General features: G+C 42.0%; 1 protein-coding gene across 6 annotated transcripts in view; it reads right to left on the bottom strand.

Annotated features, from left to right (window-relative positions):
* Window positions 1-13,971, bottom strand: part of LOC120438540 (butyrophilin-like protein 2) — a 32,056-nt gene that overhangs the window by 11,361 nt on the left and 6,724 nt on the right. For 2 of the 6 annotated variants that reach the window (XM_039608918.1, XM_039608916.1), the window contains exons 3-5: window positions 13,300-13,632; window positions 1,393-1,500; window positions 364-693 (exon numbers count right to left, since the gene is read on the bottom strand). In XM_039608918.1, coding sequence (XP_039464852.1) covers window positions 364-693; window positions 1,393-1,500; window positions 13,300-13,632 — 771 coding nt within the window. Of the gene's footprint in view, window positions 1-363; window positions 694-1,392; window positions 1,501-1,591; window positions 1,916-5,608; window positions 7,531-7,621; window positions 7,952-10,021; window positions 10,355-12,090; window positions 12,409-13,103; window positions 13,212-13,299; window positions 13,633-13,971 lie in introns of those variants that run through there. The other 4 variants (XR_005611986.1, XM_039608917.1, XM_039608919.1 and 1 more) reach the window with 4 other exon arrangements.

The raw sequence follows: 13,971 nt of genomic DNA on the forward strand, positions 1-13,971 counted from the left end.
TCAGCAGCAGAGCTGAGGTGTCCAGAGACAAACCTTTATTTCATGTTAGTGTCAAAACGAGGCGTTATGGGCCACCAGATGAAATCTGATTCACTACTGGACACTCATCAATGACATCTGCTGGCAACAGTGGTTGTTGCACAGCCAAATGAAGCCTTACATATGAGATATTCCTTTAAATGTTTAATGTAAATGTTTATTTATTTATCTCATTCTACTATCCAAATAACATTGAATGTAAAACCCTACAGCTGCAAATGGAGAGATGCCAAACTGTGTTTCATTGTTCTGGTAACAGTGATAATAAAGATCTGTCTTATCTTATCTTATACATTTTTAACTAACGTTATCTACTGCACTGACCTCTGACTTTCAGCTCCACTTTTTTCTCCATCAGGAGATGGATGATGTTTTCCTGCCGGTCACAGATGGTGCAGGTGTAGGTGTTTGCGAATGTGGGGTTTTTCAGGGTCAGACTGAAGTCTCCAAGCTTCAGCAGATTTTTCTTCATCTTGGTTCTGGTTTTGAAATCTGGGTGCAGTTCTTCAGGCTGGTCAGAGCCGTTCTTACACACGTGGACCTTCCTGTTATATTTGTCCTTCCACTCCACTTTTGCATGTTTGGGCAGCCAAACTCTGGCTTTGCAGGGCAACAGGACAGACTCCAGCCCTGAATCCACCTTCACCTTGTAAACTGAGAGGATAACAAAGTACAACATGATGACATCAGCAGCAGCTGTGATGGTCACATGACCTCCCTGTCCCCTCCCTGTCTTCTAGTCTCAGTCAGATTGTGTCTCAGTTTGTTCCTGATGTGTTCCTGACTCGTTCTTTGGTAACTAGTCTGCAGCGTCCTGTAAAGTGCTGCAGACATGTTGGATGAAGAGCAGAAGAACAGACAGACTGAGCCTCCACAGTCGGCCATGTCTCACACACATCAGCACAGAAACCATGAAGATCTCATGTGTCTGCTCTGAACATCTGAAGCTCTCCACCACATGACTGAGCACAACTCAAGGAGGAACATTTACTGAAGCTGCTGCAACATTTACTGTCAGCACATGTTTCCATGTCAGCCTGCTGTTTACCACCACAGAAGAAGAACAGCTTGTCCACATGCAGCCTCTGTGTCAGATCAATGCAGTGAAGCACACACACTGTTTAGTAAAGTCATGTTGTGGAGCTGTTTCACTGATCAATGACTGAGTCTGAAGGAGGTTTTCTGACTTCTGGAAAAAACCTGGAAGTTTCTCTTCAGCTCTCTGTATCAGCTGTTTGTAACTCTCAACTCTTTCAGCTTCTGGAACAAGTTTGTGTGAGCCGCAGTCAAGGAGCCACCAGAGGACAACTGCTGACCATCGGCATTATGGGTAGTGTAGTAGGAGACACTCACCTGACATGAAATAGTGCCGGAAATAATATATGAGACCTCCAGAAATCCCAATAAGAACCAGGAGGCCCAAGAGAACCAGGAGAACTGTGGCCCAGGATGGAAACGGTTCTGTGGAGAAATAGAAAATCTAACGACATGAACACTGAACTCTGACCTAAATCTACAACACTGACTTCTGACCTGTATTTACATCTCTGACCTTTGACCTGCAGCACTACTTTCTGTCTCAGGATGTCTTTGTCCCTGTAGATGGTGCAGATGTATCCTCCACTGTCTCTCTCTGTGGGGTATTTCAGGGTCAGACTGAGGTCTCCAGTTCTCAGCAGGTCTTTGTTCATCTTCGTGCGATCACAGTAAAGGTCGTCCTGGTTCTTAAGGTCATCACTTCTGTTTGAATACACATGGACCACTAGGTCAGCATGAGTCCACTCAACTCTAGAGTCCTCGGGCAGCTCAGGTTTTGTTTTGCAAGGTAGGATGATGAAGTCTGATGTTTTCCCCATTGTCACCTCCAGTTGGTCGTCTATGAGGACAAGAACTACATTATCAACCATAAAAGATGGTGCAGTATAACTGTGGTAGTAACTGGAGCATGATGAACATTTACATTCCTGATCTCTGACTCTGTCCTTTTACTGCTGAAGATTTCTGAGTGAAGAATAATTATCTAGCTTCTAATATTTATATAGCACCAGTCTTCTCCTGTTGAATCTTAAGGTAAAGATTCTGCAATATGTGAGAGAACTGTTTTAATAAGACAATCCCCACTGAGCAGCACTGAAACACTAAAAGGAGATTTTCAGCAGAACCAGGCTGAGGGAGGGATAGCCTTTAACAATGACTGGTTGGAGGGCGAAGGGGACAAAGGAAACAAAAAAGGGTGTAAATGGGGCAAAACCCCAACCTGTAGGAGATTTACAGTACAATTTAATGACATGCAGTGGTGTAATATGAATGCATAGGGATTGGATTTTGAGGTGAAAAGAGGGGAAAGAAGAAGAAGTGCTCAGTCCATCATGGGAAGTCTACAGTAGCCAACTAAGGGATGGTGAAAGTTTGATCCCTGATCTTGAAAGTAGAGAGGTTCTCTCTCTTCTAAACTCTTCTCATTAAACATTCACTGGTTCTTTCTCCACCACAGCAAAAAAAAAAAAAAAAAAAAATTCTTTCTATTTAGATTTAATAAGTGTCTCTCACATGAGCAAATACTAAATGCTATTTTCATTCAACTTTCATGCTGGATTCAGGAAACATGACATGCTATCATCCCTTCTAGAGCCATTAAGACCTGTGGTACTTTAAACAGACAGTGAGACTCCTTGTCCTTATCTCAGGAATAGTGGGAGGATTTGGGAAGTAAATCTTTAGGCGACAGCTAAGTGAAAAACAAAGTCATAACTTTCTCTCTGAGTGGAAGGCTCCAAGGACGGGGCTGAAGGCATAGACCCCCTGTGAGAGGGGCCAGCGTGTAAGAGTTGAAAGGAATGTTTTTGTCTGTGTGTGGGTTTAAGAGATCGGGCATTGTTAGAGACCACTTTGGCATTTGACCTTAGTGTTTCTCTCTGTGCTGCAGCATGTAATTAAAAGCCATTTTCAAAGACACTCATCTAATGTTTGCAGTTTATTTAAAGTTTCCACGACAATTTGGCGTAACGAAGCAGGATTCGACACATCCTCAAAAGTTGATTCTGTTCATCTGGACGTAGCGTTTTGTGGGAGAAACGTTTCGTCACTCATCCAAGTGACTTCTTCAGTCTCAGCTGACTGCAGGTTTCCCCAAACCTTATAAACAGTACATTTGCATAATGACTGAAACCAGCCCACATCATCAAGCTTTTCAAGTCTTGCACCTGTTTGATCCCATCTCTAACAACTGCTCTAATCTGTATTTCATTGTTTACAGATTATTCATTATTTTGTTTTTATTTCTAAAAATGTATGAACATCTCTCTACAGTTTGCCATTTTTCCCATTTCTCTCAAATGTGCTGTAATCACACAACTACTCAAGAAATATAGCTATAGACACATTTATAATCTTTCACTCCAAAGCAAAAGATTTTAAAATATTGTTTACAAACAACTGAATACCTTTAATCTCACAGTCTCTATGATGAGTAGCAGTAAGGGTTCAGAACCAATCACAGCACAGAAACAACTCTTACTAAAGTCATCAATTCAATTTTATTTATACAGCGACAAATTACAACAACAGTCGCCTCAAGGTGCTTTATATTGTAAGGTAGACCCTCCAATAATACATACAGAGAAAAACCCAACAATCATATGACCCCCTATGAGCAAGCACTTTGGTGACAGTGGGAAGGAAAAACTCCCTTTTAACAGGAAGAAAGCTCCAACAGAGGGAGCCTCAAGGCAGCAATCTGTCATGACTGGTTGAAGTGAAAGAAGGAAGACAGGATAAAGACATGCTGTGGAAGAGAGAGAGAGATTAATAATAACTAATGAGTAAATGTAGAGAGGTCTATTAACACTTGGGCTACGTTCACACTGCAGGTCTTAATGCTCAATTCCGATTTTTTGATCAAATCCGATTTTTTTGTCTGCTTGTTCACACTACACATAAAATGCGACATCAAACGCTCTCCAGTGTGAACGCTCAAAGCGGCCGCATGCAAAAAGAAGATGTCACACACAACTCGCTCTGTTTAGACCCAGAGCAAACAGTATTGTTTGACTGATGGCCCTTAATATAAAGACTTCGGATTTTATGTTTCCAAATTTTTGCTTTAAGTTATTTTGTTATTTACATAATAATGCAAATAACCTAATAATGATCCTTTTTGCTGTTTTAGAGGAGCGGTGCTTCAAAGGTTAGTTGCAGATTTCTGTCAGAATCTGCAGAAAAAACAGTAAAAATAAAATGTTCACATTTCTCCAATGTTGTCTTCCCAACAGTTTCACCGGATGGCAAGAAATCGATTGCAATGTCCTATCGGGCGCTTCTCCGGCGCTGATAATTGGCGTCTGTCTCGTGTCAGTGACGTAAAAGACGGATTTAATGCGACTTGACCGTTCACACAGCAGTCGCTTTCTAAAACATCGGATATGTATCGGATTCAGTACCACATACGAAAGTGACCCAGATCGGATTTGAAAATATCGGATTTGTGCCGTTCACACTGTCATACCATGATCAGATATGGGTCGCATAGGGTCAAAAAAAATCGGATTTGATGCGCTTTCGCCTGCAGTGTGAACGTAGCCATGGTGAGCATAACTAAGGGAGGATTCAGGGTCACCTGGTCCAGCCCTAACTATATGCTTTAGTAAAAAGGAAAGTTTTAAGCCTAATCTTAAAAGTAGAGATTGTGTCTGTCTCCCGAATCCAAACTGGGAGGTTGTCCTGGAAGCTGAAGGCTTTGCCTCCCATTCTACTTTTATGTACTCTAGTGAAGAGCTATAATCTGGTTGTTAAGTCCAACTTCTCAGGTGACTTTGCCAGCATTTCTTGGTCCAAATGCTCCTGAATAATTGGAGATGAATTATCTGAATTTCAGGATCAGTGCCACACCTCCAAACACCCCCTGCCTCCCCTTTTTTCCCCAATCCTTTCACTTCTTCCCTTCTCATTAGTACATGGGTATCTGCCAGGCCTGGGAGCTGCTACCAGTCCCCATCTCAGGCCTTCCCCAAACTGCAGCTCAATTCTTAAGCCATTCGTCTTTACCTACTAGAAACACTGCCAAACCTAAAATAAGGACGTGGGTCCAGCCAGTGAAACAATGATGGCAGAACCTGTGACTTTGTTTACCATTATCTCCTCCTTTAGCGAGTCACCAGTTACAGTTAAAATGGCCTTAAATTATTTCAACTCTAATAAAGTGGTCAGTTTGTCCATTCTCACAGGTGGTATTATAAGGGGTGGTGTCCAAGTAGGTGCATGTTAAGGGTCAGTTAGTAAGTGGTTCAGCTCCTATGAGAGCCCGATTGGCAAAGATAAGTTCCATCATATGGCTGCATTGTTTGTTTGGATGTAAAGAATGTGTCTCAGACTGACATGAAATGTGTGTGGAAGACGATCAAGTGATCCAAAGCAGGAGAAACTGCAATTTGGATACAGTATCTGACCTTGAAATGAGCACTGGAAGGCAAAACCATGGTGCTCAATTTTTAACAAATAACCTCACCATGCAACAACATCAAATGAGTCAGAAATACACACACACAGTCAGAAATACACAACCACACACACATAAATCAAACAGTTTATTAGTAAATAGACATCTCAGTGCTACAAGACAAAAAACTGTTACCACTGACCTATATCATGCTTGACACAGGTCAGTGGTACACACAACTGGTAACACAACCAATTTCCATCTGCATCATTGGACAGTTTTTTTCTTCTTCTCTTTTTGCCATAGTCGTTAATCTTGTCAAACGTCACTACACTCTGGCAGGTTTGTGGTTCTATCAGTAAGAAACAGACGTCTGGAACACACAGATAGTTCATCTTAAACAGATATGAACTCAACTGTAACCCTGTGACCGCCCTGCATGAAGTCCCAGAGGGGGTTATAAGGAATAAAGTCAAGTACAGTCAGTTTACATCCAGTAAACTCATGTTACAGACTTTATGTTGTCTAAAAGCACAAACAGCTGTGTCGTTGTGTTTGCATTCAAAGAGCGCTCTTACTGAGTACGAGGAGCAGGAGTGGCAGCAACATCTTCATCTCCAGTTAAAGTCCTGATAACAAATACACACAGCTGCTGCTGCACTAAAGGTTTGGTGTTCTTACATTAGACAGAGGAACCCTGATAAATTCCTGTTGATCCTTCAAAATAAAATCTTTTTGTAGCAAATGACTTTCACAATTAAACTCAGAGGAGAAACGACAAGCAGCGTCTACACAACTGACCGTGCACTGCTTTGAGTAACATGTGTTTGCTGCTCTGTGGGATTAATATTCTGCTGTCATTTGAAACTTTAAATTAGAAATTAAACTTTAAAATGTGCAAAACTAACAGTAGGATTTTAAGCTTTGTCAAAACATTTTATACATTTACAAATCAAATTCAACTCTTTGCACTCATCATGTTGTCTGTGAGGTTTCCTTCTTCACACCTGCAGTGAGGATGTGTCGACTCAGACTCCTGATTATGTCCAGCAGAGATGTTGAAAAGATGAGAAAGATCCATCAAGGACACAGAAACTGTTAGTGCCCACTCAGCTCTGTGAAACATCACCTGAGTCAGAGTCAGCACCAGGAAGTCCAAACTAACTTCATCTGTTCTCATTGTTTGTCTCAGTCCTGTGATCATTTTTCAAATCTGATCCTTACTGTGCTCAGCTTTGTTCTAAAGAAAACACAACACGGCTCCATTTACAGCAGTGTTATGGAAAATTCTAGTTTATCCTCACATTTAGATTTATGTGTTTAGAATCTCACTGTAGGATTTGGTATAACCTTTGTTTGCTTAGATGAGATGTTTAGATGTGTGTGTGTCAGTATGACCTCGTGAAGCACTGCTTAGCTACGATGTTTCACTTTGTTATCTGCTAACTGTTGGGGCGTAGAAGGACGAAACTTCCTAGATGACCGGTTCCAGGAGCTTCCTGGGAAAAGATAGTGGGAGTTGCTCTCTGCCCAGCCACAGCCCATGGGACAGAAACCTGTTGTAACTGAAAGATACAGAGAGTTGTGTGTGGGGGGTATAAAAGAGGAGCTGAGACGTCCCAAGGGCAGAGCTGGCATGACTGTAAACTGTCATATTTGATGTGTGTTGGCTCTCCTTCACAGTAATAAATAGCTTGATCACAGCTCTTTCTGTGTTGCAGACATTATTCACAAAATTCCATGACTGCAGAAAACATCCCCAAATAACATCAGGAGAGGAACCAATAAATAATCAATAAATCAGTGAAATAATTCTATTTGTTTTTAAACATTCGTTAACTGTCAGCAAGGTTTTTCTTCCAAATACTTCCAGCATGCAGATCAGCTGTAAACATGATACTCTTCCTCATCATCTGATTGATGAACACTCTCCACAGTAACGTCACTCTTAACCAAACACACAGATCAAACTGATTGATCAGCCATCAGAGGAGTCGGATCAATGGAGCTGCTTCTGTTCCTGATGTCCCCTGTTTGATCCTGGACCTGAACTCTCTCTGCAGAGGAGACACAAGACAGTCAGACACACACACACACACACACACACACACACACACACACACACACACACAAAATTAACCTTCTAACCTTTGAAAAAGAGAAACAGCATTTTCCTTCTGAGAAGTTTACAGCCAGACTTGACTTCACATCTGTATCTCCCACTGTCTCCATCTGTGGGGTGTTTCAGGGTCACACTGAGGTCTCCAGTTTTTAGAGGGTCTTCATTCATTGATGTTCGGTCCCTGTATTCCTCGTCCTGTTTGTCAGGCTGGTCAGATCTTTTTTCATACACGTGGACCTTCCTGCATTCAGGTTCACAGTATTCCCACTCTACTGTGGCATCTACAGGCAGGTGTCCTGTGGTTTTGAAGGGCAGCTGGACAGACTCCGCCCCCTCCTCCACCTCCACCAGACAATCTGAGAGGACAACAAACAACATTACCTTCATAGACAGCAGCAGGTGTTCAGAGTTGTAGATAAGGCTGAAGGACAGAAGCAGATCAGAAGGAAACAGGACAGAGATCTAGCAGCTCTTTAAGCTTGTGGAGACGATCAGATTGTGATGGTGCTGTGAGGTTTCTGTCCATGTGATGCTTCACAGTAATGTCTGCTGTCAGTGTGGATTTAATGTGGATCATTGAAGAAAAGAAGAGTTCAGAGCAAACATGTCTTCTGTCAGGATCTTTCATTCCTAACATCCATTAATGTTACCAATTAAGATAATTAGGTTCTCCTAATTTGGCTTTCATCAAATCAGCAAAGATGCACAGAAATGAAATCAGACACCTACTATGGAGGATAAGAAGGACAAATGAAACAACGCTGTCATCCCTTATGTAGCAGGTTTATCAGAGAAACTCAGGAGAGTTTTCTCCAAGCACGACATCCCAAGAACAACATGTACTTCAGACCCAGCAACACACTCAGACACAAACTGGTTCATCACAAAGACAAAACTCCAAAACACAAACTTAACAACGTGGTGTATGCTGTACAGTGCAGTGAGGAATGCCCAGACCTCTACATTGGAGAGACCAAACAGCCACTTCACAAGCGCATGGCACAACATAGAAGAGCCACCTCCACAGGACAAGACTCAGCAGTTCATCTGCATCTAAAGGTCAAAGGTCACTCTTTCGAGGATGCCAATGTTCACATTTTGGACAGAGAGGACAGATGGTTTGAAAGAGGAGTGAAAGAAGCCACTTATGTCCACTGTGAGCGACCATCTTTGAACAGAGGGCGGGGCTAACGAGCTATAATCCATCTATAATCCAGTTTTGAGATCCATTCCCAGACGCCTTAACACCTTAACGCCCACTCACACATGTGCTCCTGATGCAGGGGAAACGAATTGTGTCAGGGAGACCTACCTACCTTGGCACGACAGCTGCTGTTCTAGTCTTTGGCTTGCAAGCATATTTTGCGATGCTTCAACCTCTGCTTTGTGTTTGTGTGGAAGCCCCGTGAAAACAAAACAAAACAAAAAACCCTGTCCATTATGCTAGCAGTGTCCAAGCATTCTTTTTTTGTTGTTGTTGTTCCTTTTTTTAGTCATAACGCGCCCCCCCTGCAATGGCTTTGTTCCAGTTTCCTACAGCTGAAGGGAGCTAATTGCAGAGGCAGGAAAACCATTAACTGAGGGCAGTTTGTGAAGGATTGCATGTTTCATGAAAAGAAGATCCTGTTCACCAAACATTGCTCTGTCAGCAACACTGTGGCAGAGATTAATCCATGATCAGGTAACATCTATGAACAGTTACCAGACAAAGGCCAAAGACCTTGTTATCTTTCTGTGCATTTATGTCAGCGTCTCCTTCCGTGTCGCGTCCTCCCTCATGGCCGTGTACCCCTCTGTGTTTCTTTGCGAGTCAGTTTCATTAGAATTTCCCAGTTTAGTTTAGTTTTGTTTTGTATCGCCTTTTCCTCCGTTCAGAAAATAAAGCTGCATTTTGAGGTTAAGCTTCATTTCCATGAGTTTGCGTTTTGGTCCAATTCCTCCCTGCACACAGCGAGTTCATGACACCCTGATTTATATGATAAATAATATAAGCAGTACCAGCTAGCACTTGGGATGTTGTGTTTTTTTTTTCATGTCATGCTCATGAGATCCCAGCAAATTCCAAGAGTAAGTTGAGGCGTACGATTGTCCAATTATAGTCCGATTTTTAAAAAGATTTTTAGTATACGTATACATAAATATACTTTCACTTGAAGTCTTTTCTCTTGTTTTGTTGCTGAGCATTTGATGCTCTTTGAGGCAAAATGGTCTTAAAGCATTGCACCATGTTTAGCATGATTAGCATTCTGTGTATGGTCACCAGCATTTATTTAGCTAGTTTGACTTGTAGAAGCAAATGTGGTTTCATTTGTGAGAAGTTTTGGTTAGTTGGCTGGCATCTGTTGGCTCACTTTTATTTTTATTTATTTTCTCTCTTTTATTCATTTTCTGTACTCTGACCTTTGACCTGTATCTACAGCACTGACCTTTGACTTTCAGCTCCACCTTTCTCTTTAGCAGGATGTTTCTCTTGCTGTCGTAGACGATGCAGGTGTAGATACCCGTGTTTCCATCTGTGGGGTATTTCAGGGTCAGACTGAGGTCTCCAGATGTCAGCGGATCTTCATTCATCTTTGTTCTTTCTGTGTAGATCTTGTCCTGTTCTTCAGTATGTTCAGAGCTCTTCTGATACACGTGGACCTTTGTGTTGTACGTGTTTGTCCACTCAATGGTTGTGTTGTCAAGGAGGGGAAATTTTAAAGAGGTGTTGAAGGGCAACTGGACTGACTCCACCCCTGAATCCACCTCCACCTGGCAGACTGAGAGGACAACAAGCACAACATGACGTCTACAGACATCAGCAGCAACAGTGAGTACATTTTCTTTGACTGGATGAAGTAAAATATTTGTAGTTATGTTTGTTTGGAGTTTGAAATATGTCCCATTACTCTACTGTCCAGAAACAGTGTTGTGTTTATCTGTCCAATCAGCAGCAGAGCTGACGTGTCAAGAGTCAAACCTTTATTTGATATTAGCGACAAAACAAGGCACTGGCTCAAAAACTGAATCACTACTCACAGCTTCATTCACTACTCTCATGGATGGTTGCTGCACAGACATTTGAAGCCTTACATATGAGATAAATCTTTCCAATGTTATAAAATTGTAACTAATGTAACATTTGTAAGATGTTACAAGTATTCAAGCATCCTGGCAGTATGACTTACTTTTATAAATTTGCATTAAAAACATCTGCCAGGGTAATTCCATCTATAAAATAATAATAGTAAAATAAAACACTGTGAAATGATTTGTCATTGATTACATACTGAACAGGGAATAATTTTATATAATGTCCTGAGGCAGTAGGGGTGGCTATATGGAAACCACACCAATATCGTAAGCTCAATTATCATTTGTTCCCAAGTGATATTTATCTTACCTTCTTCTATTATTATTATTATTGTTATTTATTATTTACAGTCAGTAAGAAAGGCACCCCTTAAATGCTTTGGCAAAATTAGTGTATTATATTTGAATAAACACTGGGAATAAACTTATTTCTCCTTGCTCACTGGCAAAAACTCAAAATATTCCCAGATTTGTCAAAGCTTCCTTGATGGCTCTGTTGTTGAAAAGTCCAAAATACACTAAGCTGTTACTACCACATGTTGCACATGGTTCAAGATGTTAAACTGTGTTTCAGTCACCTTTAATACATCGAGTTTTACGCCAAAGTTTCAAAGCTCCACCTGAAGCAGTGAAGCTCTTCAAACAGAATCAGTGACGTCAACTGAAGCAAACTCCGCCTCTAATGTAATCATTGACTTCATCATTAGGACGGGCAATTTCTCATTCCCATGGAAGTTATCAGAAAGTTAGACACATCATTGGATCTACCTGAAACAGCTGAGGCATACCGTGTCTCACATGAAAAGCAGTGAAATGAAATAATATTTACCATTTAACTTTATTTTATCTGAAATATACAGAATGATCACATCTTTTCATTCATCCATCTTCTTCAGCTTATTCAGGGCGGGGTTGCAGGGGCAGCAGCCTAAGCAGAGAAGCCCAGACCTCCCTCACCCTGGCCACCTCCTCCAGCCTGGGAACAATTTGTTTCCAGATTGACTCGTAAATCGAGAGCTTCACTCAACTCTCTCTTCACCACTATGGAGCGGTACTGATAAAATAGGGTAAATAACCTAAGAACATGTTGTTGTATGAAAATCCAAAAGATTTAAGGAATAGATTAAGACATCAGTTTATTCCACCTTTCTGTTTCCTTCCATTGGAAAGTTTCAGTTTTACTTCTTTTGTTTTTTTCGTAATCTTTTCCTTCTGAAGACAACGTTACAAACTGAAAGTCTCTGTTAGCTGCAGAGCTCTGAAACTTCACACAGCTTTGGATGATAACATGGAGAAAGGATGTGGAGATTTTCACAGCTCTGCTAGAAATCATCTTCTAGTTATTGTAAAAAGGACTGAATAAGGACCAGTCTGTTTACCATTTACTGACCTCTGACCTTTGACCTGTATCTACAGCACTGACCTTTGACTTTCAGCTCCACTTTTTTCTCCATCAGGATCTTTCCCTGCCGGTCATAGATGGTGCAGGTGTAGGTGTTTGTGATTGTGGGGTATTTCAGGGTCAGACTGAAGTCTCCGAGCTTCAGCAGGTTTTTCTTTATCTTGGTTCTGGCTTTAAAATCCGGGTGCGTTTCTTCAGGCCGGTCAGACCCGTTCTCATACACGTGGACCTTCCCATTTTTATCCGTCCACTCCACTTTAGCATCTTTAGGCAGGCGAAGTATGGTTTTGCAGGGCAGCAGGACAGACTCCACCCCTGAATCCACCTCCACCTTGTAAACTGAGAGAACAACAAAGCACAACATGATGACCTCATTAGCAGCTGTGATGGTCACATGACCTCCCTGTCCCCTCCTTGTCTTCTAGTCTCAGTCAGATTGTGTCTCAGTTTGTTCCTGATGTGTTCCTGACTCGTTCTTTGGTAACTAGTCTGCAGCGTCCTGTAAAGTGCTGCAGACATGTTGGATGAAGAGCAGAAGAACAGACAGACTGAGCCTCCACAGTCGGCCATGTCTCACACACATCAGCACAGAAACCATGAAGATCTCATGTGTCTGCTCTGAACATCTGAAGCTCTCCACCACATGACTGAGCACAACTCAAGGAGGAACATTTACTGAAGCTGCTGCAACATTTACTGTCAGCACATGTTTCCATGTCAGCCTGCTGTTTACCACCACAGAAGAAGAACAGCTTGTACACATGCAGCCTCTGTGTCAGATCAATGCAGTGAAGCACACACACTGTTTAGTAAAGTCATGTTGTGGAGCTGTTTCACTGATCAATGACTGAGTCTGAAGGAGGTTTTCTGACTGACAGGAACAAACCTGGAAGTTTCTCTTCAGCTCTCTGTATCAGCTGTTTGTAACTCTCAACTCTTTCAGCTTCTGGAACAAGTTTGTGTGAGCCACAGTCAAGGAGAGAGGACACCTGCTAACCATCGGCATTATGGGTAGTGTAGTAGGAGACACTCACCTGACATGAAATAGTGCCGGAAATAAAATAAAAGACCTCCAGAAACCACAAGAAGAACCAGGAGAACCAGAACAACCACAAGAACAATGTTCCAGATTAGAAATGGTTCTGTGGAAAAGCATAAAAAGCACCATGACCTCTGAGCTCTGACCTTAATCCACAGCACTGACCTCTGACCTGTGTCATCATCTCTGACCTTTGACCTGCAGCACTACTTTCTGTCTCAGGATGTCTTTGTCCCTGTAGATAGTGCAGATGTATTCTCCACTGTCTCTCTCTGTGGGGTATTTCAGGGTCAGACTGAGGTCTCCAGTTCTCAGCAGGTCTTCATTCATATTTGTGCGACCACAGTAAAGGTCATCCTGGTTCTTAAGGTGGTCACTTCTGCTTGAATACACATGGACCACCATGGGTTCTCTGTCAGCACGAGTCCACTCCACTGTGGTGTCCTCGGGCAGGTCAGATTTTGTTTTGCAGGGCAGGATGACAGAGTCTGACGTTTTCCACATTGTCACCTCCTGTTGGTCGTCTATGAGGACAAGAACCACATTATCAACCACAAAGACAGTGCAGTATAATACTGGTAGTAACTGAAGCATGATAGAGCAAGTACTGCTTCCAGCTTTTCAACAGACTCTCTTCACTCTATTAGTACATTCCCATCTATATCCTTAATTACTCAAACAGACAGTACATCCTTTCAACTCTCTGCCTAGCCAGTCGATAAATACTTTCTTCTTCATTTGTGTCCAGCCTCACATTAAACTAACTATTAGCCCATTTCGACAGCTTGTATCCACAATCTCATTCTTTCAGTCACTACCCACAGCTCATGTCCATAAGTGAGTGTAGAGATGACACTCGACTG

Source organism: Oreochromis aureus, linkage group 3 (genome assembly GCF_013358895.1).
Source record: "Oreochromis aureus strain Israel breed Guangdong linkage group 3, ZZ_aureus, whole genome shotgun sequence".
In the NCBI taxonomy this organism is placed as follows: Eukaryota; Metazoa; Chordata; class Actinopteri; order Cichliformes; family Cichlidae; genus Oreochromis; species Oreochromis aureus.